This window comes from Helicoverpa zea, chromosome 18, assembly GCF_022581195.2.
Source record: "Helicoverpa zea isolate HzStark_Cry1AcR chromosome 18, ilHelZeax1.1, whole genome shotgun sequence".
NCBI lineage: Eukaryota > Metazoa > Arthropoda > Insecta > Lepidoptera > Noctuidae > Helicoverpa > Helicoverpa zea.
The window spans coordinates 3953409-3979091 of NC_061469.1; the positions used below are offsets into that span (position 1 = coordinate 3953409).

At 35.9% G+C, this 25683-nt stretch overlaps 1 protein-coding gene across 1 annotated transcript in view; it reads left to right on the forward strand.

Moving 5' to 3' along the window:
- Positions 1-22486, forward strand: part of LOC124638890 (neuropeptide CCHamide-2 receptor-like) — a 112701-nt gene extending 90215 nt beyond the window's left edge. Inside the window, exons 2-8 of the mRNA XM_047176031.1 lie at positions 7156-7372; positions 8471-8690; positions 9138-9301; positions 12627-12820; positions 17280-17400; positions 18521-18703; positions 20209-22486. Of these exons, the coding sequence (XP_047031987.1) occupies positions 7164-7372; positions 8471-8690; positions 9138-9301; positions 12627-12820; positions 17280-17400; positions 18521-18703; positions 20209-20374 (1257 nt within the window). The 5' untranslated portion in view covers positions 7156-7163 and the 3' untranslated portion in view covers positions 20375-22486. The remainder of the gene's footprint in view (positions 1-7155; positions 7373-8470; positions 8691-9137; positions 9302-12626; positions 12821-17279; positions 17401-18520; positions 18704-20208) is intronic.
- Positions 22487-25683: the final 3197 nt, after the last annotated feature.

The window sequence follows — 25683 nt, forward strand, 5'->3', positions numbered from 1 at the left end:
CTGAGTGCTTAGTGCGAGTTTTCGTGAATTTATTTACGGACTCACATGAGAGCGCGTATACTAAGATTTGTATGGAACAAAAACAGCTCCGCCTAGTGTCAAAAATTGGAACCTAAAGTAGCGAGTGCCAGTTTACAAATTTTCGAAATCGAATCGCTCGGACTCTCAAGTGAACGTGACAGGCACGGGATTGGTTTATTTCTGTCGTGATGCGAGTGGGAGATTCAGATTTTGACAGATCGAATAGTAAATAAATACAAACGCGATCGATTTTAACCAAAAAGTTCTCACGAAGATTTTTGTGGTGAAAGTGAAGTGAGGAGATATTCGTATATCAACAATTAAGTTTTTATTTAGTGAAAATAATACCAAAAATATGGCAGGACGCTTTTTCTTTGCTCGGAGGATGTTTGCGGCCGCAAAGGCCCAAGATGAACGCAACAAAAGCGCCAGAATTGGGGCAAGGGCTTGCGCATTTTTTAATTCGTTAGTTCACCTCACGGAGACGCAATTTAGACATAGATATAGATTGTCCAAGAAGATTTTTAAGTTCTTGTGCAGTTAACTGAGACAAAGCACACATCTAAAATCCACTCTACGTGTTTCCTTGGAACATAAGGTACCTATTTATCAATTCATGTAAGTTACAATATCAATTTCCAAAACAAAACTAGGTATGTATATGATTGAAGAAACTTTCTCCTTCTTTTATTTGCAGGTGCTTACCGCTTTATTCTTTTTTGCCACTGGATCCTATCAAAGGCCAATTAGAGAAGCAAAGCACGTATCCCAAAAAATGTGCAGTGTGTATTTAGAACAAGTAACTGAGGTTCTGACTCATAGAAATATATAAGCTTCCCTAGCACTCCAGGTGCTAGACAAGAACTTGTCTTCATTTTAAATTAATTAATTTAAAACAACTAAAAACTTTTTTCGGGCGTCGCGTCAAACATAAACAAAACATCCAAACAATAACCCCAAAAATTTTGAAAGACAGTCGTCCCATACGATTACATGCTAAAATGACGTCTTTCTAAATTTGGTAGGTTTATCCCACCAAGCGAACGGAACACCAACCTAACAAAAATGATCATCGCTATTCGCCGTGAGGAAACGTGATGCGAGTAATTTGCGAGATGGCAACTCGCACTCGCTTAAATATTGCATTCGGTTCGTTTCAAGTTGACTCGCTAAACTCGACAGTGAAGTCATTCGCAAAATTTTGTTCAACTCGCACTAGGCACTCTGATCATTGTGGAGGAAAACATTTGACTTACAATGGAACAGTCTAGACTCAAGATTAAAGGCCAAGAAACTCGAACCATTCAAATCTCCTATAACATGCTAATCTCCCCAAATATCCCAAAATACCCAATACTAAATAAACACGAACCTCTTCCTTAACCCGTTACAGAAAACGATTAAATGGAGATTTCGCCCTAACAACCCTCTTGATGAAGGAAAAGAATGATCCCAATGTGCTGTCATTAGGGAATAACATATTATATGCTTTTCTCGCCTTTCTATATCGCCTTTTACGACCGCCATATAAAATAATCTAAGTGGATGTGCGTCTTATGTAAGTTTGCTTAGTAGTATGGACAGACGGTGGTAATAAAATTGCCTTTGCGTGGCGTAGCGTAGTGGGGTGCTTGCAACGGTAATCCGTCGGGTTGTTGGTTTGCAGAAATTGAATTCCGCCATGTTTTTATTTGGATTCCTTTTTTAAACGTTTGAGTCCGTCTGTTGAATTAGTGGGGCTAGGAACTGTGAGTATGTTACTAGTTTAACAAGTTTGTTGAACAAATATTTTTGTTCTAAGCGGGAGTAGTTCACTTTTTATCGTTTCAAAGCTTGCGTTGCCTCCTCAAGATACCACAGTATCGTTTTTGTCTGAAAGTTACTGTACATATTTTTTATTGTGCTTGTGAGAAGCCTAATAATTATAAGTTTGATATCATCAAACATTTTGGACTTTCAACGTATTTTCTTTCTTCATTAACGGTACCGGTAGGGCTTTTCTATTTATTTTTCATAAGAAATTGTATTCAGTATTTATTGTGACACCGAAATTAAAAATTATGCCTAAAGCTAAAAGAATGAGGTATCAAAATGTCACAGTTTTAGGTCTCAAAAAACATTAGTGCCTTATAATATGATGAAGCCTTACGTTTATTGTCTTATTTGCTGCCTAACAGAATTTAAGGAACAAAAATAAGGTTAATTATAAATAATGTACTTCATCATCATCATCATCATCATCAGCCTATCGCAGTCCACTGCTGGACATAGGCCTCTCCAAGTGCACGCCACTGAGATCTATTTTCGGCTTCTCGCATCCAGCTCCTGCCAGCCGTCTTGCGCAAGTCATCACTCCACCGTGCCTGAGGACGTCCTACACTACGTTTGCCGAGGCGTGGTCTCCACTCTAGAACTCGTTTACCCCAACGGTTATCGGTTCTTCGGCTAATATGGCCAGCCCACTGCCACTTCAGCTTGCTGATTCGGTAGGCTATGTCGATGACCTTGGTTCTCTGACGGATTACCTCATTTCTGATGCGATCCCTCAGAGAAACGCCGAGCATAGCTCTTTCCATAGCCCGCTGAGCGACTTTGAACTTGTGGACCAGCCGTACCGTCAGTGTCCACGTTTCGGCTCCGTAAGTCATGACAGGTAGGACGCACTGATTGAAGACTTTTGTCTTTAGGCACTGTGGGATCGACGATGTTAGGACTCGACGTAGCTTCCCAAATGCAGCCCAACCCAACTGAATTCTCCTATTCACCTCGTCCTCAAAGTTGTTTCTACCTAACTGCAATGTCTGCCCGAGGTATACATATTTCCGAACAACTTCGAGAACGGCGCCGTGTATCGCAATCGGTTCCGGTAGAACATGTTCATTGAACATGACCTTGGTTTTGTCCAAGTTCATCCGTAGGCCGATGCGTAGAGAAGATTCAGCCAGGTCGTTCAGCATCTGTTGTAGGTCCTGCAGCGTTTCCGCCATGATGACGATATCGTCAGCAAATCTCAAGTGAGAGATGTGTTCGCCATTGATGTTGATGCCGCGTCCTTTCCAGTTCAGCGTCTTGAACATATCCTCCATTGCATTAGTGAACAGTTTCGGGGAAATAATAATAATGTACTAATAGCAAAGAATATTTGTGTTGTAACAAATGGTAGGCCAACAAATATGAGCTTTTAAAAAAATACAGTTCAAAGTAATTTCGTGTTCCAAAATTAGATCGAAAACAAAGCCTAAAAATTGGGCTGACAACAACCTAATATTTATGTTGAAACATGAAAAGTATAGTTTTAGGCAGAATAGAGATTTATCTAGTAAGTACAGCACTCCAATATTGGACAGTACATTTTATGGTACCTCAATAAATCTAATACAAAAAACTAAAAGCAATTTGATAAATTGTCGAATCCAGCCATTACAGGCCGTATCGTGTTTCGAAACAAAATCTCGTCAATTTATCTCGGTTTAGAATACGTCACTACGCGTCATAGGTCATGCCAATTACATTTTTATTAATGTTTTATTCTTCTTTGATGCCTGTGATATCAATTTTAAATCTTAAAGTGATGATGGTGATGGTATATCGTATGGGATCACTCATCATCAGAGGCACAGGGCTTGCAGAAGGCTCTGGCACTCCTATCAAGTTTGATGTTCTTCTAGCCGAGACTAATTTGGGTATTTTGTGCCTCTTAAAGTACAAAAAATTATGGATTCATTCAAATCTATCCAGCTATGAAGATACATGGGACCAACATATAATCACGAAACATTAAAAAAAATAGAATCCAATTTATTGCTTACGCTGCGTAACCCAGTGCGAACACCTACGGCTTTTCGACATCAGATACAGTTCAACATCATTTTGTCTTTACAATGAAGTATGTTATTTTAATAATTCTCGTAGAATAAACCTACCACAGATTCCCAACAATCCTCAATCACTTCCAGTTAATGAAAACCTACACTCGATTAATACTCGCTACATGAAGCTATTAATTTTACAGCCTATTCTAGTTGCAATCTGACGCACTCACCCCTACGCTTGAATAAAGGTCAGGGAAGCTTTGCTCGTACAGTCAGCTTCAAAAGTATCTGAACAAATCCAAATTGTCAAAACTACTAAACACCTTGTCGTCGATAACTTCCCTGAGAATTAATCTACTATTTTTTAAGTTTAGGATGTAGAGCAAATTTTGGCGTTTGTGTTGTGAAGAAATGATAACCCTTTACCTTCTTAGACAGCTTTGAAGATGGTGATTTGTTCAACAACTTTTGACGCTGCCTGTACTACAGTCTACAGGTATTGTGACGTCATACTCATACATACGTGATAAAACGAAGGCTAGGTGTTTATTAGAACTGCCGCCAACTTGTCGCCGATAAGTAAGTAGTTTGCTTAGAAAGGACATAAAAATATTTAAAGGTGGGACTTTAAACGATGACGTGATCTTCATATGAAATGGTGCAAATATGGCATTATTTCTCGAACAGGTATTTATAAGCATTTGTGTGCTGTAGGAAAGACTATAAACTTAAAGGTACATGTATTATATGCAATAACACTATATAGAAACTACATGCCCAAAATATTCCTACTATTAAGAAAGCTCTAAAAATATTGGGATTTGATATTGGATATTAAACAAAGATTCCTTTAAAATCTGAAATACAAGAATCTTAAAAATCTAGTATTTCAACAGTCTACAAATATTAAATCCAAATATTTATTTGACAGTCCCACATGTCTCTTAAAAGTCAACCACTGAACTAAAACAAATGGCTCGTACCATAACGACCCGTAGCCAATAACTATTGGTATGTCGACAATATGGACGCGAAGCTTCGCACTGTCATATTTTTGAGCATTTTTTTATTATTCCTTTGATATTGGTATCGTGGGCGTTGTAGCGTGGGTTCGAGTTCCGCTCATGTTTGATGAATGAGACCTATCGTTTTGTAGTTATGTATTTACACTTGACCCTTGTAGAGTAGGGATCTGAGTCAATAGTATGAATTATTGCTTGAAAAGCCCACTGCTGCTTATATAAAAAGTATGGATGAAACAAAAAGTTTTTTATTCTGTTCCAAAGTAAATGTCCTGCAATTAAAAAAACAATCGATACGATAAAAAAGAAAACCTAAAATTCTCGATACAGACGATGGTCTCGTTAAAAAATTGCATAGGTATTTCAAACCATTTGAACTTACTAATGAGTCTTAACTACTGCATCTAAAACCAGATAGCAAAGTTCACTTTTCCCAGTCCAACTTTAAAGTATAACTAGGAAACTCACTTAAGTAAACTCTATATTGAACTTTTCTTTTTCCATAAAAAAACATACCGTCCAGTCCGGTACGCTACCTGCGAACCTTTTTAATAAAGTTCAGTTGCTTGCGCTCATTAAAAACTTTTCATGAGCGTTTGAATGGGTAAGCTTTCGTATAGATTTTATTTTTGTACTGAGTTTTCTCAGTTCTTTCGATAACGTTTTCTAGATTCAATCGAGAATATATTGTAGGGGTTCACGTAATGAATCCACAACGTTTGTGAAACAAACAGAGCTTCTACACCACGACAAATGCTAGGAGTGCCGCAGGGTGCCTACCTCGGCCCGTATGCTGGTGTCGCATAACAAGCACTGCGACTCAATTTAAATGCACAATGATATTTTGTCTAGACACTTAATGTTTTGGTGTTGTTTTTAGTTTAATTAAAGTTTTGGTTCAGTTATGAAAACGTTGTGCGGTTTACAGGCTGTCGGGTTTAATTTTATTGCTTTAGCTCGTGTTTCTATTACTTTAGCTCGTGGCATAAGGTAACTTTAATTACGTAAATTCGCGTAATGCTAGTGTAAGATACCGTAAAAATTACTGAAGATTATTTGATAAAATTTCTTTATTTGGCTAGAGTTAATCTAGTACAACCTATTAGAACCAAAGAAAAACCAACAAAAAAATAAAGATCCACCTACTATTTGAAGTCAATTCAAAAGATATGAAGAAATAAAAAATACTTCATTGCACACGTCTTTCACTTGATACTAAAAAATTAAGTCAAAAAATATTATATTTTAAGGAACTGTCCTTACATAGAATATTTTATTGGCAGTAATGGACTCATCCTCATTGATATTTATAAAACCGACCCGTCAATACGTTTAGTCAAAACGGATGATCTTTTTGGGGCAGTCCTTTCTTAAGTGGTGCCCCTCAATCTGCATGAAGTTTGAGCTTTCTGGGTCAAATTTGAATAGCCAATGGGACGTGGGACATCGTAGACTACAGCTGTATATGAATTATGTCACATAGTTATAGTTGAATGACTTTGCTGGGAGTTCTCATTTGATTTTGATCTTAATTTCATAGACAGTAAGTTGCACAATTGTAAATGAAGAACTTATTATTAATGTGAATGACCATATAGGAAATTATAATTTTATATAAACAGAATGGGAGTTTGAAGAATATCTGATATAGGCAATATTTGTGGTCTGATACATTGTTGTGTCTAAAGATAGTAAAAAAATGTGACTACATATATCCAAAACATTATATAAAATAGGCCTGTATACCAAAATTACTCACATACTCCAACTAAACCAAACGCCTAATATAAAGGAAAATTGTAACATGCAAGCAAGACTATATCATAATAATTTACTGTGTTTCACACAGACTTTGTTGCTCATATTATGAAAATGGGTGCTACCCGTTTTACGCTACATTGCCACACGATGAAAAATATTGCCCAGACATTACAGCGGGTAGCGATAGTAATGTAGCGAACTTTAACTCTTCTGCTGCTGAGAATTTTTCAGAATTTACACATTTTACGGACTAGCCAAGACTACTTTAAAATACTTAGCAGGCGCACTTTGGAAGAAACCAACTTTTTGGTGATAGTAAATGATAATGATGATAATGACAACTTAAAGCATTAAAATAATTTGTTTCATAATGAAAAAAGTTCCCGTTTACTTAAGCTGGTTTTCTATAACCTAGCTATACATTGCTTTGCGATTAATAGTTGAATTTTAACATAAGCTCACAGCCTTACAGGCATTTTACCTGCATCGTTGACAAATACCCTATATACTTATGCTAACCAATTCTCTCTTCTTCTCCAGATCAAAAATGTTCACCGCACAGCCGAACACGTCGGTCCTCATATACAGTCCCGATGACAACCAGACGGAAAGCGAGTACACGCCATACGAAGAACGCTTGGAGACATACATAGTGCCGGTCCTATTTGCCATCATCTTCATAGTCGGTGTGCTGGGCAATGGGACCCTGGTTATCGTGTATGTCAGGCATAGGGGCATGAGGAATGCACCGAACACGTAAGTTTACTTTTGACAGTGTAATGTAAACGAATAGTTGTAATGCTAAATTTTTATTCGTTTTTTGGACCCCAAAAAACTCCGAAAGTACTAAAGCTATTTGAAAAATTGTTCCTGAGTGAAATCAGCTACATTTTATCAAGGTACAGTAGGCTAATCCAGGACACAGATAATACCGTGAGATACACATAATATATGTTATAACTATTCTACGTGGTTTCTTCGGCCGTAGAAGGATTAAGTGGATCCGTGGAACACAGCTAGTAATTCATAAAACCAATACTCAGTAGCCGTAATATTTTCCTGCCCCATCTTTTGCCTATTCTCTGCATTTTCAAAGTTTTGCCCAACTTTTCTTTAGCTAACGATTTTGTTCGATAACTAGCTAAGTTACATCCCTTATTAGCGGTTAATTTTCTTGTAGTATGTGAAATTACCGCAAATAAATCTTACCCTATCGAACGGGCTTTGGAAAGTAAAACTTTTGTCTTTCGAAAATGTCGAATATTGGTTTAATTCTATACCATTTTGAGACTTTGTGGTCCATTGTCTTCAAAGGAAGGAAGGAAAGGAGGAAGGAGCCCCATTAATAAATGGTTCTTCAATTAATTAATAATTATAAGTCCATTCATTTATTGTAGGATTGTTAACCATTATTAGGAAGAGGCATGTAAAGCAGAAGAAAATGAAGTTTATTGTGTAAACTCTACTGATGAAGAAATAGGTATTTGTTATAGTAATTTGAGGGCATTAAGTATTGCCAAGACAAATTGTATTGAATTTGTCTCAAATTATAGTAAGCTAGTTATTGTGGTAACTAGAAGTCCTTCAGCGGCAAGGCATTTTCTTAACAATTTACGACCAATTTATAAGTAATACAGTCTCCAATATGAGGGGTACTGTGTCACTTGCATATTTCATGCAACTTAACAAGCATCCGATTACCGTTCATCGGATAACGATCTCGTAACATCATTCAGCCTCTTGATTGCTCACTGACGTCATCCTTTGGAAAATCAGTGTATAACACAAGATTATAATGGAGTACAAGCTGTAGTAGATTTTATATAGATGATTTAATGTCATGTCCTTCCACAGGTACATATTCTCCTTGGCCCTAGCAGACCTTCTAGTAATCCTGATATGCGTGCCCTTCGTCTCAATAATATACACCCTCGAGTCCTGGCCATGGGGAGAGCTGATCTGTCGTATCTCCGAAGCGGGAAAAGATGTCAGCATTGGAGTATCAGTGTTCACCCTTACGGCATTATCCGCAGAACGATACTGTGCTATTGTAAATCCTTTTAGAAGACTCCAGGTGAGCAAATTGAATTTTTATTACATTTTGCTATCGATGTTGTTGGGGAAAGATGTATTTTTCTTCGAAGAACGATGAGTTTGTGTCCGTCGAAGAATGTTCCGGAAAATAGGTGTCTTATTCCGGAACGGTGTCGGTTATAAGGTACCTATTTGAGATTGATCATTGTAAATAAGATAAAAGTATTACGTATTTTAGGTTAAGAAGTAGTCGATGCCAGATCTAAACTTGATATATTGCAAGACAAATTATTTAAAGCTGGCATTGAATCTACATTTTAAACAGGTGTTTCTTGGAAAAGTCTGATTATAAATATCCTACTTATTAAATACTCAACTACATCTTAACAAAATAATAAAGCATTAACTACAAATAAACACGTGTAACTAGTTCACAGTTTAATAGCTCACACTACAAAGTTTGACTGACTTGAAGCTTTGTTTTCAGCTCCGCAAACTACCCCTGGTTTGTGCAACTTTCATATGGGCTGCAGCGCTTATCTTCGCAGCACCTGCAGCGCTGTTCTCGAACACAGTAACTGTGCAAATAAGGCCTAATGTCACCATCGTGTATTGCACACCTTTCCCGCTCGGATGGGATAGCTACCCGAAGTAATTTGAACTTTGTTTTCTAGGTCGTAAGATTGATTTTTGTTTAGCGTTTTCAGGTTATCAGGTTACGGTGGTTGAGCAATTGTTTTTAGCTTTGGTATTGATATGGTGATTAGTGGCTTTGTTGGTAACTAATGATTTGTAGTGAGTTTGAATCCAAACTAATATTATAAATGCGAAAGTAACTCTGTCTGTCTGTCTGTCTTTTCTTCACGCCTAAACTACTGAACCGATTTGTGTGAAATTTGGTACAGACATAGTTTGAAACTTGAGAAAGGACATAGGATAGTTTTTATTACAAAAAAAAAAAATATTCCGGACATATAGCGCCATCTATTGGTCAAATAAAAAATCTGCTGGTATAGTTCGGCCATTCAGAGAATGCGTTCCTGACACGTCGCGATTGAACTGACGACGTAACTTTGCAATGGCGTTGCAGTTACGATAAAAATATTTTTGCTGGTTGTTTACCGTTTTAACAATTGAGGAGCATTAAAACAACATTATTATATCAATAATCAATGAATGTAGTTACGTCGTCAGTTCAATCGCGACGTGTCAGGAACGCATTCTCTGAATGGCCGAACTATAGTCACTATTCCACGCGAACGAAGTTGCGGGCAAAAGCTAGTTATTAAATAAATATAAGTGTTACTTTAATTCTATCCAGCTAACATGTCACGCAAAAGTGCAGTTTAACGCCTAACTAAAATATGCAGGCAGCATTTATATCCTGTGTCTTTTATAAGTAATAGGCACTGAATTCTGATCAGGCTCACACTAGCATTAATTTTGATATTTGCATATATGAACTTACTATATGTCAGTTACTCAGTACACATAATAGGTACTAAAGATAGAAATCTAGTCATATGAAGATTATATTTAGTAAAATTTTAATCATACTCCATATTGAGGACTTAAAACATACGCTATCGTTTTCAGCCTCATGTGAATAGTGACCTGCTTGATTGATATCGATACTTGAAATTGAGCAATCAACCCGCCAACTTTCTTGTTTAATTACTGTGCGAAATATTGCCTATTCCAATTAATAGACGTTGTTAGGCGGTAGTCACCGATGGTATATGAATTAATACATCATACCTCTATCACAACAATTGTGTTATAAGTATCTATATGGGTATTTTTGATAATTACTTATTTAAGGTGATGTCTACATGCAGTGAAGAACAAATGAGAAAAAGTTTTTGGTTGTTAAGTAAACATAAAAAACCGTTAAAACCAATCGTTTGCATTTTTTATCATAAAACCCGAAAACTCAACATAAAAATAACTAAACTTAATTTGAATATTTACAATACACTATCATGCAAAAAAAACAACCCAGCTGTTGTCAAAATTCGATGGCCGAAGCTAAGGTAATAATTTATTCAGCCTCATATGTCAAAGTAGATTGGTCTCGAAATAAAAATGAAATGTCAGGCGCCGATGGAGCTGTTCTATGTTAACTCTGTTTAATAATAAATAGTTATTATTTGGGGATTCAGATGTCAAGTATAAAAAGTGTCATTGAACTGAACTTTTGAAGCTATTTTTGTTTTGATAGCATGTCTTACATAACTTTATGGAATATGTTATTTGGAAAAAAAAATATGAAAAAAATAATTGATACACCTAGGTTGCGTTTTTGCTTGTTAGGATTCGGAGCTAAGAATTTAAAAGGTCATCGTGAGAAACCCATCGTTACTATAAATGGTCTCTAACATTTTCGATTCCTGGTACAGAGGTCTAATCAAATATAGAGATAGCCTGAAGCTTTTACAATATTATGTATTCTAGCCAGTAATACCACAAACTATTATGTTATCTATACCTATTAACAGTATGATAAATCCTGGAAACAATACACTGCATTGCATCCGAAAGCCCTCTCTATCGAACATAAGCTGCTCTCGCTTCGCCACATTTGAATTTGCGAAGCACATTGCATGTTCTTCTGTAATTTATTAACTATACACTCGGGAGCAGTAAATCCGGGTGAGTTACGAAGATGTTAATAAATTGTAAATTGTTGAATGTTTGCTTTCGAGTGAGTTTGTCAGAGAGACGACTTCTGAAAATCATGTTGTGCATCTATAATTATGCGAGTTATTAAGAATATGTTGAAATAAACGTTAGTACAAAAAAAATGTTTATGTAGGTAAGTAGGTAAATAAACGCTCATGAAGAATGATATAATTAATTAATTTTGAGTTCCAAAGGATTTTATAATTGACCTAAATATGTTGGCCTCTGGTGTATTTCATAACAATGAATTCTAGAATATAATTAGGACAGAAAATGGACAGCAAGATTAACTAAATTAATAAAATCCAGTTTTGTTACATTGTCTATTGGGATTTGTGGCTGTCAGGTTCTATTCAGGCAACATTTGATATAATTAATTTAAAGAATATAATTTTAATAGTCTCGATTTTATTACTGTTTAGGGACAAAGTAACTGGAAATATCAAATTATAAAATCATTTCCTAGATTTTGTAGTTACGTGCATAATAAAACATAGTTGGGAAAAAGGCTCAGAGAATGATGATGTGCACAATAAAACAAATACTCTTAAGTGGTTTAGTTTCATACTTCAAAATTGTACCGTATTGTGTATAGAGGCAGGCTAGATAAATCTGGAATTTTCTTCCCTTTACCTTTTCAAGTCTTTTTATCAGGGCGCGGGAAGAATTTCGAGCGAAACCGCACAGGACAGTAAGTCATCTATAACCGTCAATAGTGTGATGAGTAATGACACCAATTTACAATGCTCGGTTAATATGGATTTCCCAACCACAATAACACGCTGTCTATTGGTTTGATTAGGCTAGCCACATTATTAATTATGCCAACAGTATGTCTATGACACATGATTATTGTCTTTGTGGCTTCATCAATGATAATTGCCGTAAGATCATCTCATAATCATGCTTTAGGTAAAGTTGTAGGGGTATAAAATTATATAAGTTTCCGACCAATTGCTCAGCCAATTTGCCACCAACAATACTTACATTTTTTTAAACACATTGTAATTTTTTGTACCGATATCTTACATACAGTTTTCGTCAAATAACTTTGCCCCTCTGAATTCAGCCGTTGCATGCCTCTTATGTATTGTTTTTGTTGACCATCCTAAATCAGTCGCCAACATCGAGGCAAAAAAAAATGGTTAAGATTTGTTTCCTGTTTCTTTATTTGGGTCTACAAAAAAGAAAATGACGTGAAATGTGTGTAAATGTGATAAATCGTAAATTGAACTAGAGTAAACCCATCTTGTTTTTATTTTTGTGCCACTTATTAACCAAGCCTTCTTTCCAGGTGGATGACCCTAGCAAAAGCGCTAGTATACTACGGTCTACCGCTGCTGGTGATTGCTTTCTTCTACTCTCTAATGGCGCGACGATTGCTGGCCAGCACCAGGGAGATGCCAGGCGCGTTGCACGGAGGACAAGGAGAGGCACAAGCACAGGCTCGGAAGTCTGTTGCCTGTATGGTGCTGGTTTTTGTTATTGGTAAGTTTTATATTTGGTATATATCAGGAAACTGCCTCGTTGGTCTTGTTGTCACAAGCGCGGCTGCTGTGCCCGAGATATTGGTTTGGATTCCCGGGTCAGGCCGAAATCGCGTCGTGGGTTATAAAAACTTACACAAAGCAGCGCGGAGCCTGTAAGTTGGTGACAGTAGTATACTACGGTCTACCGCTGCTGGTGATTGCGTTCTTCTACTCTCTAATGGCGCGATGATTGCTGGCCAGCACCAGGGAGATGCCAGGCGCGTTGCACGGAGGGCAGGGAAAGGCGCAGGCACAGGCTAGGAAGTCTGTTGCTTGTATGGTGCCGGTTTTTGTTATACCGGTTATACTGTATCTGTGGTTGTTGCAGCCTCGTCTTGGAAGGGACTGCCTTTAAATAAATATACCAAGTGTATTGTAGGACGTCCAGCTTGCAATTTATACCAAAGGCAACTGGTGGAAAAACCCGAAAATAAATAAATTTGCAAAATTTCCGATTATTATTAAATCTTCGGTTCAAACAGAGATTTTGATAATTCTACTCCCATTTATCAATTTTTTTATAAGAAAACAATGAAAGAATGCACTGCGTCTATTGTAATGAATTTGAATGAATGCTAAAGTGCTGCTAAAGAACGCTTGAGTTCTCCGTTAAGTTTATAAAGTGTGTTGGTTTGAACACACTTTATGATTTCTAACTGTTTGTAATTTGGTGGCAATAAAATCGTGAAACTGCACATAAAATATCAAATATTATTTATAAGATGTTCTGTTTAATATTAACATTAGAAACGACTAACCAAATCCAAACAAACCGTTGAGTTTAAATGATGAGGTTAAACACGTTTAACTTTCATAATAAATTGTAAATGCAATTTCATGGTATTGATATAATATTGTATGTAACAGCCTTTTATCGTCCCACCGCTCTCACACGGAGAAGGATTGAGCATTGATCACCACGCTTGCTCAATGCGGGTTGCTGATTTCAGACTTTACAGTCCAGGTTTCCTCAAGATGTTTTCCTTCACCTTTGATGTAATAAATAACTTAATAAACAGAACTGTATGTAAGTTTTGTTACAACCAGTCTGTTTAAAACTACATAAAACAATTTAAAATATAAACTATTTTCGTTAACTTTGTTTATTTAAAACTTAATAATTTTAACTGTAAATCCTTTAGTCTTGCATTATTAATATCCAATTATCAGAAACCGCATGACTCGATTATTTTTAATCGATTTTGAATCTCAAGATTTAATCGTTCAATATTGTAATCAATTGCTTAGTCAGGCTCTATAATATTCATTAGTGAAGTCAAAAATCAATTATTCGGAATATTGAATAGTTTTAAATGAGTTATTTAGTCTTAAATGTCTTGAACAATATTAAAATCTCTTTCACGAAGTCTTTGTAACTATCAAAAAGATGTCATTTAGCACACCCTTCTGCTTTTGAGTTTTGGTAATGAGTTTTGCAATTAATTCAGCGGGTTTAAAAAATATTTATTATTATTTCATAGAAATCATAAGATCATTTATAAATTTACATGACTTAGAAAATTGCATTAAATATAATATATGATTAGTTAAAGACTTCTGTGTTATGAAACTCATTTACGGACATACTGTAATACATAATAACTTTTCGCTTTTAAGCAACATTGCTATGTTTTTATTTACAGGCAAAATATTAGGTATAAAGTAGTCGTCGAGTGGTTAATATTCTACAATACCTAGAGATTCTATTTCCTAGCTCGAAAGTAGGCACACTTACATACATATAATAACATTTTAGTCTACATAAATATTTGCAATATCTTGTCCATTAAAATAAATTTTCTCACATTTCTGTAAACTCTAAACTTTATCCCATACAAAATCAAAACTCAAGCAATAGACGTTCGAGACAAAATATGATTGAGTATAATATAAGTCCTATACGGTCCTTCGACCCTCTCATAAATTTCCCAAGACAGAATTGATGTCAGCAAACCCATTTCAATATAAGCCTACTTAATTCTATCAATAATAATTGAACTAGCTGTTCCATGCGGTTCTACCCGCGTCCCTAAATTACTACTTTTTACACACGGATAAAAATATAGCCTATTTCAGACTGTAGACTATTTATATAGGAATCAGTAGTTTTTGTGTAAAAGTGTCACAGACAAACAGAGTCACTTTCGAATTTAGAATATCAGTGAGGATCGGAAGACAGATTTTATACGTTTATTCAGTAAAGTCTTAGCCGACAGAATCGACTGTACTGAATCCAAAATGCATGTGATTACACAAAATTGGAGATGCTGAACCAATAAATAATACTTGGCGATTTGCCAGGATTGTCGATAAGCTAACATTTATACTATCGATATCGACCATGTTACAGCACTGCTGTACTTTCCACAGTATTATTGGATATTGGAGTTAGGAAAAGCGGACAAGTTCTGGCCTTAACATTGGCTAATCAAACAATATTTTTATTTTTAAAGTTAATTTACAGTGTTAACTAAATCTATATTTACATAATGAAGTAAACTTAAAAGTCGAAAAATTAAGTTCTCATCGCTGTCACCCGACAGTCTAGAATAGGCCACGTTGGATGGCAATGTTTAAAAGCTGGGCAAAGTAACACCCAGCCTTTGGGTCAGAAGAAGTGTCAACATGGCGCTTAAAAATTTCCTTAGCGAGGATGTGAGCACTCGGCCCGAGAATTTGAGCCCCAAATGACTCAAACATGAAATTCCTGATAAGGCTACTACTATTTGCGCCTTTTGATTTGTCCTCAGCTTGCGAAGCGGCGGAGCACAACACGCAGTTCTAGGAAGATGGAATGGCTCAAGAATGTCGCGTCCCACACTAGATTCCTACCCATTTTCTAAGGAAATAACGACATACCGTCTAGTCCATGATAGTCGTCAGTACGAAATTGAGTCAGTTTATAATGTTAACTCAATTTGCGTATGTTTTACATTTTCGTTCTGGAGGCACGATAAGTATTATCTATCCATATTCCATTGCCCAACTACTAAAACTGACCAAGATGCATTAATTTCTATAATTATAACCGAGGTTAAAAATAGCTTTCGTATTCCATGGACCTTGAAAATAAATTCCAACTCGACCTCGCTAACGCGACACCTCGAAGATTAACCCTTGGAATTTAATTTCCCCTCAAGAAAAGCGATTAAGCAATAAATATTCTGAACGCTTAATCTATAATAGTAATCAAAAACATAACCCTTGTAAGCAGTCGAGTAAAAATAGATTAGTAATTTCAAAATCGGATGATCTTAACCTTGAAAATTTGGACCTTCAAAATCTAACGACTAAGTAATCCATTTTCGTATTTACCTCAGGAAACTTATAACTGGTTGGTTTAAAATTTACATAGTAACCGGGCCAAAACTTGCTACCAAGTTTCAAGTGGTTTCCAGTTTAAATTTTCAAGTCTTGGGAAGCAGGTAATCTCTTAGCGCCAGGGTATAAATTTAATGTCTTCGGTAAGGCGATTAGCACTATATTAAGTGTTTTCAAAGTTTCTATATTTTTATGTACCAAGAGTCGTGGTGGCCTAGTAGATAAAGACCCAGTCTCTCAAGTAGGAATGTGCGTGATCGATTTCAGTAACTTTTCTTAGTGGATGAGTATGCTTAAGCATTCGTATTGGACAGTTTAATTATGTCGCGGATGCTATAGCATTCCAAGTTTTTTGAGTATTTTTGTCAGTTATGCTTGAGCAGTTACTTTTTCCCTATAAAATATATGTAGCCTATTTCTTACTGTTCGCGTTGCACTTGATGGTATTGGTTGGTACGCATCGTGACGGAAATGCTAGAGCAATCGCAAAAATCCCATACAAAAAAATTGTGCTAAAGTAGGGTGATTGACTGCCCGGGAACGTGTTAAGGAAACCTGGACTTAGGGACTGACATTGCCAATGCGCCTAGAGCAAGCGTGTTGACTAACGCTCATTCCTTTTCTGTATTAGAAGAAGCCCGTGTCCTATAGTGGAAAAAAAGTCTGATGATGTAACGATGATGATGAGATTTTTATTTGCGTAGTATTTGTAAAAAAATGGAAATCGGCTGGTTCACGCAGTGACCGAAAAATTGGAAACGCTCTGTACCTACTCGTATATTCAATTTTAGTATACAACAGTTTGGTTTAGACTTTCAGATGTTTTTTCAGACTAAATGTTTGTTCAATACAATACACACACAACCCAGAGCAAAAAGGATAATATTTACTTTTCTTTCGACTAATAAAAGTAAGGATGGCTATAGTTGTTTTAAAACTCGGGAGGCCAACAGGCTTAACCGCTGTCACGTGGCTGTTAAAAATTTGAACATCTCAAAATAACCCTTCTAAAATAAAATTATCATGCAAATGTCAAAAAGTATACATGCATGACAATATTACATGTACGCCAGCCTTAATAATTATGTTTGTTTCAGTATTTTTCATCTGCTTTCTTCCGTACCATGCGTTTGAAGTTTGGTTCCATCTTTCTGCGACTGCGCAGGCTGATTACAATGATTGGATGCATGCCTTCAGAATAATGGGCTTCTGTCTCAGGTATGTGATCTTTAGATATAAAATTTTGTATTTCATATAGATGTAAATTCTTACTTATACTTGGTATAATTATTGTTATTACCACTACGAAGAGAAACTACTAATATTGTAATATATTCGAAATCTTAAAATATCTTCGAAAGAAATTCAACAACTTGTGCAACCGAACTGAATTAGTGAATTATTTATTTGTCGAACTTAATTTATATTTTTATTCCTGGAGTAGTTTACTTCAGCAAACAAAATAATTAAGGCATGGTTCAAAATTGGTCTAGTTTCGTGAATTTTAGCCAATATTTTGAAATTCTAGGCAATAAAAAAAAACATGTTTTGCGAAACTATGCCTATTATGTTATTTTTATTCTTGATATAAAAAATCATAATAGGGATAATATTTATTATATCACTTTAATCAATTACCATTTGCCAAATAAATCCACCAGAAAAACGTTCAACTGGATACCAGATTTCTAATATAACTCTTTTTTCACGTAACCTACCACTTGTGGCCTCCGTCAACAAAGTCTAGCAAACTAGAATATTTACCGTGTCGAGAGCCATCTTGACGAAGCTTCTGACCAAAGTCCTTGAGTTGGTCGCTCTCAGAAGATTAGGGACACAGGGGCTCTTGATATATGAAAGTCTGGCCTTGTTTATGAGGGTCAAACAATCTGTTTGAATTATTTCACTTTGTGTCTTCCTGGCGGTTGAAGTTACAAGTGATGTGATGTTATTTAGGCGTCATTTTGACGCGTGTTTGGAGTTTTGTGAAATTGTTTTTGATTATTTTGGTTCAGTTATAATAATGGATGTTTTTGGGAACCCAAAAGAAATATGTAACTGCATATTTTAGGCTCGCGAACATATCTTCACAAGCAAAACATTTCATTGCATAAGTTATCATTCCTCGTACCCTGTAGGTACGGGTCAATTGAAATTTATTTTAAATAGCCTTCACATTACTGTTCTCAATAACTACATAGGTTTTTAGACCCAAATTATTATATACATATATAGTCTATTAAACTTTAAGAACCAGTTTTATATTTTTTCATTTTCTGTCCGTAGTTTAATTTACCTAATTATTAAACGCTTCCTAACACTCACTTTCTCTCCCCAGTTTCCTCAACTCCTGCGTTAACCCAGTGGCTCTCTACTGCGTGAGCGGAGTCTTTCGGTCCCACTTCAACCGCTACCTCTGCTGCCGCCGAGGCACGTTACACCCGACATGCAGCTCCCGGCTGTCCAGGACTGCGGTCTGCGAGACCTCGTTCAGGAGTACCCATCGACATCGGTGCAACAGGTTGGGTTTTGTGATTTTTTGAATTTGGAATATCGAATTCTAGAACGTAGATGGTGTTATGTCTTATTTTGATTTTTGAATATCGAATTCTTGCACGCAGATGTAGTTTTTTTTGTGTTTGTTTTTATTTTCCTTTTTACTGAGTTTGGATTATCTTGAATAGAAGAAGAATTTAATATAAAACAAGCTATACTATCGTTGTGAAATGGTTATTAAAAATATATGTACTATATTTTATCTGAAGTTATGGGTAAACTGGGGTATTTTCATACAAAAATCTTAATTTTAGTTGTCCAAAAATATTCTCAAAGTAAAAGGAATTTAAGATTTAATAAGTAATGAAGCTTTGTTTGTGTTTTGGATCTGTTTATTTTACTGCCAAATCCAGCAGATTTCTTTTAACTTTCTTTTACATTCTCAATGGTATTAAAATTTTAAATCCTGTACTAATACCTTTTTAACCGTTTAGTGAAAAGAAAAAGAAATCACATTTTGTAAACGGCTAAAACATTTTGTTTCACTCAACCGACGTCTGTGGTTACTTAAATTTATAAAAATCTGGGAATTCTTTTACCGAGCCCTTTGTATTTAAAGAAATAAAATGTTGTTTTGACGATTTTGAAAACTAAATGGTGTAACATTAAATTGGAATTATTATCTTTAGTATCAAATAGCAAATTAAATACCAACGCACCTTTTTTTGTGATATCTGTAGAACATGTTACGAATGTTAGAAAACAGAGCCACTTTATTTCTATCGGTGTAAAAAAAAAGTCTATTTTTATCTATATAACTTGATCTTTTAAACCAATTAATGGACGTATTAAAAGCAAAGCAAATACAACTCGTACATAACTCAATATAAAATGGAATCCGTTTGATTGTCAGAATAAAATTGAAAAAAAAAAATGGCGCATGAAAACCAAAGTAAAACGCTCGAATCAATCCCCTTTGCGTGTTCAATGGAACGAAAACCGAAACATCATGTATATTATGATCGTTTATAAATAATTGAAAAACGACAATGTGAAGATTTTCTTTAATAATGGAAATATGATGCGACGTTGTTTTGCTTATTTATTTATGGCTTAACTCGGAAAAAAGTCATGTCATTCCATTCCCATAAAGTGATTGCTATGCTTACGTATACATTATTTTAAATAAACACACTGCAATCTTTTAGTCGGCCGATAGTTTGTTTGGGCTCATGAATCAATATGAAGATTCAAATAGTAGCACATTAGAAAGACTGGTATTTAACCGATATTAGACCGACTGAAAACTTTGATTGGATTCGAGCAAATGCCAACCATCCGTCGACTGTCGGCTGATTATTGAGTCTAAAACAATAGCATTAAAAAAAGCTTCATAGGTTATCTGATTTTTTCAATATATTTACCATTAATATCCAATTCCCTTTACATCTGTCCCAATGCGATACCCAGTCGTCTATCCCCGTACAAACTAAATAACTTCAACGGTGATTGTTCTATCAACTTTTACAGGAATCCGACAGAGAGCGTTGTGATATCAAACTACGACTACGGAAGTACTAAGAAAAAGAGCAACATTATCACCAGGAACAGTGCTGATGGGGTTACCATCATGACCATTCGAGACTCCAACGACTTTCTTACCGGGGACTTGGACGAAAAATGTATCAACAGATAGGGAAGCAAAAATATCGTGATACGATACAAAAGACAATGACTTTTTTTATCTGTGAATTTTTATCTTGTCTATAACGCTTTCTATGTCATATTGTTTATGATTGGTGAAGCGTGAGTTTACGGTTCAACGAGAATTGATGTCAAAGGAGTCTTTAGTGTGTAATAGAAAAGTTGTGAGCTTGTCTTTTGTCGTTTTGAGGGTTGGTTGTTGGCAGGAAAATGAAAGAAAATTTATGCCATTTTTCAATTTCATAATAAACTACTTTAAAATAATTAAAAACACAAATGCCCGTTTTCACCAACAATCTCTTAATCTAAGTGCCACTTAGAATAAGGGCTCTCCCAATTTTGACATAAATAACTATGGATAAGGGATACCTAAACTTTGGTAAAAACGAAATTCTTATTAAGTGTTCCGTAAATGCTCTTAGGGGATCCCTAAATTTAGGTATTTGTTGGTGAAAATGGGCAAAAGACAAGTACTTACCAAAATATAAGTTATAGGGCGAGACTACATAATTGCGTTGCGGCGTCGCGTCGTCGGTAAATGCTCCATATGTCTGATGTAGCTTTTTTGATATGGTGCGGTGCCGCACCGCAGTAATTGTGGCCCTGCCTTTAAATCAGTGTTCCCAGCACGTTACATTCAAGTACGTGTGATATTTAATTTTGGGTCATATAAAATTTCATTCCATGTATTTAAATGGGAAGTAATTTCTATTTTCAGAATACACAAAAACACTTTTAGCATTTTTATTTTTTATAACATTATATTCAAAATGACTCTGGCTATTATGTTTAGGTCCATATACGACTGGCAGACATCATTTGCTCTCTACTATGTAAGATGACTGGCTAAAGAAATGTATCTACATGACTCCTTTACTTCATTCTCAAATGGACCTTTGTATACGATTGGAGCAATGGAAGTGACTCTCTAAAATACAACTAAATTAACATCACAAAATCATGATATATTTTAAAATGAATAATATAAGAAAATTTTCTGTTTCGCGTACTTCTATGCATTTATAAAAATGTGAAATTTAATGTTAAGTATTTTTGTATAACGTAGAACAAAGCCTGTATCATAAGCTTGTTATAATTATTATTCTGAAAAAAATAATAATTTATTGTAGTGCATAATTATACTTTTTTGTTATCATGTTAGATGAATAAGAGATATTTAATTAGTGATAATATAATATTAAAAATATTATTTGTTTTAAGATACACACTATATCAAACATTTTATGTACAGATAAACGAAATGTTAAACATTAAAGAATGGATTTTGAAAATCCTTCTCTGCTGTATATTTATTTTATTTATACAATTTTTGTGGACATATAACGCAGTGGCAAGTTCTACCAAAACCAAGATTTCTCTTAACAATGTAATAGTTACCACAGATTAACTGTTATAAGTTTGAAACTAAGCCTTAGTAAGACCTACTGTAAGCCAGTGTAAGACCCGTAACTTTGGCTTAAATGCAACTGCTCTCGATTACAGTTAGTACATAGTACCATACAGTTAAGCGTTTAAGCTTCCCAGTACTAAATGCACTCGATATGTAGGTTCAAAGTACCTAATTATCTGTCTTTTTTCTTATTCCTATTGTAATATTTTCAGTATACTCGGGAGGAACTTGCAATGATATAAAAAAATGGCAGATTTAAATTATATTTTTTTGTTGTTATAAAATGAGAATTTTGTAAAATGAATATTTTTTTGAACATGGCCAGGATTTATTGTTCTCAAGTGTAATTTCTTGCATAAAATATGTGTAATTGAACTAATGTACGTATATTTATAATTTTTAATAGTATAAGAATAAAACATTTCAATTGTAAATTATAGACGATATTAGGTTTTAAAAGACCAAAGAATATATTTAATAATTTATAATGATTATTTTAAATGTTATAGAATAATTTGTTGTAATATAAATGTTAAGTGTACATATTGATATACGGCTTTGTATATTATAAGTTATATTCCAAAGATTTGTACAAGTTTAAGATATAAGCGAAAAAAGATGTTCTAATTACCCCTTAATAGTAATCACTCTGTGTATAGATTTTTTTTTTAAATAAATATAAGTCTGTACCAAGAGGTTTTTTATTTCAAAATACAAACTAAAATCATATAAATGAAAAAAAAAAAAAAAAAAAAAACAAAATAAGAATGAAAATTGAATATGGGTAGGTATCTGAAAATCCTGAAAGTTATTTTCTATACGCCGAGTAAGTAGGTACATAAATATTCATAATATTAAAGATTTAAAAGCTGTTGCCATAGCTTCCAGTTCTAACAATTTGGATGTTAAATATTAAATTTAACAAAATTCAGAGATAAAACTTTTGTTCAAACAACTTGAATTTATTTGTTTTTAAACAAACAATACGAAGCTTTGTCGATTTAAAGCCCTTTATTTATCGTAATAAATTAAATAAGATTAATATTTACCTTTCTTCTAACTATACATATAGTAAACTCCCAGTTTCTCTCGTATAGAAATGTATAGACGCAAGTGTTATATTTATTTCTCTAGACAAGATATATTCGGGACACCTGGGACACCTTTTTCACACACGGTCGGTTAGCCCCATGGTAAGTTATTTATTAACTTGTGTTATGGGTGCTAACACAACTGATAAACTACATATAGCTACATATATACCTACATATTTATAAATACATATTGTAACACCCAGACCACGGCCAACAAGCATGCTCATCACACAAATGTCGACCGAACCGGGAATCGAACCCGGGACCTCAGGTTCGGCGGTCCGGCATGATGACCATTGCGCCATCGAGGTCGTCAAGTCGTCGTCATTTGTCGTCATATTGTAACACTTTAGTAAACAAACAGACATACAGATCCCTGGTTGGGCTGAAATCGCTATATGGGTTTAGTCAAAAGATTGGTATATCTGTGTATCTAAGTGCATTTAAGTATTGCTGATCTATCTTCAGTCTTGTCTGATTGCCATCCGTGGTAGGTAGTATAAATGCGCAGCTAGCTGATCTCCGAAGGTACCAGCCGTCATGGCCAACAATTATCCTGGACATCATCATAGATGCCAACTTAAGTTTTTTTTAATGTTATTTGACAAAAACTGTATAGAGTTCAAAACTGAAAAACTATGAAAAGCTCATCCAACAAGTATCTACCTTATAATTAAACTCATTATGAAACCTGTCGAGTAGAATGGAAGTGAGAATCGATATGATCCATTTACCTTTACCGTTTTCGTGTATTCTCAAGAGACCTTCGTTTGATCTTGGCTTCAGAATATTCTGGAATCACAGAGAACAAAATTAACCGAGTTGTCATAACGCAAAAGCACCTACGAGAGCTCCAAAATGCGGGTGATTGGGGGACTTTTGTGGCTCATCTTTTGCAAAATATAATCACCAATCAATTAATACCAATCTCTGACAGATTGGTTTCGATTTGTCAAGGAATCTGAACTCATCACTAGTTCTAGTAGCTGATCACGCTCACTTGACCTACAAGAAGACGCCTGACCTGCCTTGCTTATGGCATCTCCGCTATCTCTCCATCCTCCGTGTCTGGAAAATTCCCGAACCTTGAAGTCAATGACTAATGTATGCCCTTATGTTGATTCAGGATTGCCAAGCGTGTGGGATGTAATGGATAAGGATACTTTAACTATGACGAGGGTTAAGTGAATAACGATTAGACTACGTGCCATACAAAGCAGTTTATTGAAAGGAGACCTGAGACAATCACACCATTTGTTAGACCACAATATCTTAGATTTAGAACAAAAGCGTTGATATCACAACATCTATTCTATTCAGTTCGAAACTAAATCCTCCTTCGCGTCCGACCATAAGTTCATCATCATCATCATCTCAGCCATAGGACGTCCACTGCTGAACATAGGCCTCCCCCTTTGATCTCCACAGATACCTGTTGGAAGCGACCTGCATCCAGCGTCTTCCGGCGACCTTTATAAGGTCGTCTGTCCACCTCGTTGGTGGACGTCCTACGCTGCGCTTGCTAGTCCGTGGTCTCCACTCCAGCACTTTTCGGCCCCATCTGCCATCTGCTCTGCGAGCAATATGGCCTGCCCATTGCCACTTCAACTTGCTAATCCGGTGGGCTATATCGGTCACTTTGGTTCGTCTACGGATCTCCTCGTTTCGGATTCGATCACGTAGAGAAACACCGAGCATAGCCCTCTCCATAGCTCGTTGAGCGACTTTGAGCTTTGAGATGAGGCCGATAGTGAGAGACCACGTTTCGGTGCCGTAAGTCATCACTGGTAACACACATTGGTTGAAGACTTTCGTCTTGAGGCACTGAGGTATGTCGGACGAAAAGACATTGCGTAGTTTCCCGAACGCTGCCCAGCCGAGTTGGATTCGGCGGTTGACCTCTTTCTCGAAGTTGGACCTACCTAATTGGACTACTTGTCCTAGGTAGATATATGAGTCAACAACTTCGAGTACCGAGCTTCCAACAGAGACTGGGGTGGGCTGAACATGGACATTTGACATAATTTTCGTCTTGTCCATGTTCATTTTCAGGCCCACCCGTTGTGAAACTCGGTCGAGGCCCTCGAGCATCATACTGAGTTCCTCCATCGACTTTGCCATGACTACGATGTCGTCGGCAAACCGAAGGTGAGTGATGTATTCGCCGTTGATGTTGATGCCAAGTCCTTGCCATTCCAGGAGCTTGAAGGCGTCTTCCATTGCGGCAGTAAACAGTTTCGGGGAGATTACGTCCCCCTGTCTTACGCCTCTTCTCAATGGAATCGGCTTCGTGCTATGCTCCTGTACTCGGACCGACATGGTGGCGTTATTATACAAACACTTCAACACCTCGATGTACCGATAGTCAATATGGCATCGTTGGAGTGACTCAAGTACCGCCCATGTTTCCACCGAATCAAAGGCTTTCTCATAGTCCACAAACGCTAAGCATAATGGCAAGTTATACTCCTCGGTCTTCTGTATAACTTGCCGCAGCGTATGGATGTGGTCTATGGTACTAAAGCCTCTTCGGAAACCGGCTTGTTCGGGAGGCTGGAAGTCATCAAGCCTGTGCTCGAGACGGTTCGTGATAACCCTTGAAAACAGCTTATAAACATGGCTTAGAAATGTGATGGGTCTGTAGTTCTTCAATAGGCTGTTGTACCATAAGTTCACCAAGAACATAAGTAAGTTCGCAATAAAAACTACTACTTCTAAGGCTTTAGAGAATTCTATGTAGAGAAATTTAGAATTCTATGTAGAGAAATCTAGAATTCTATGGGCAGAAGACCTTAT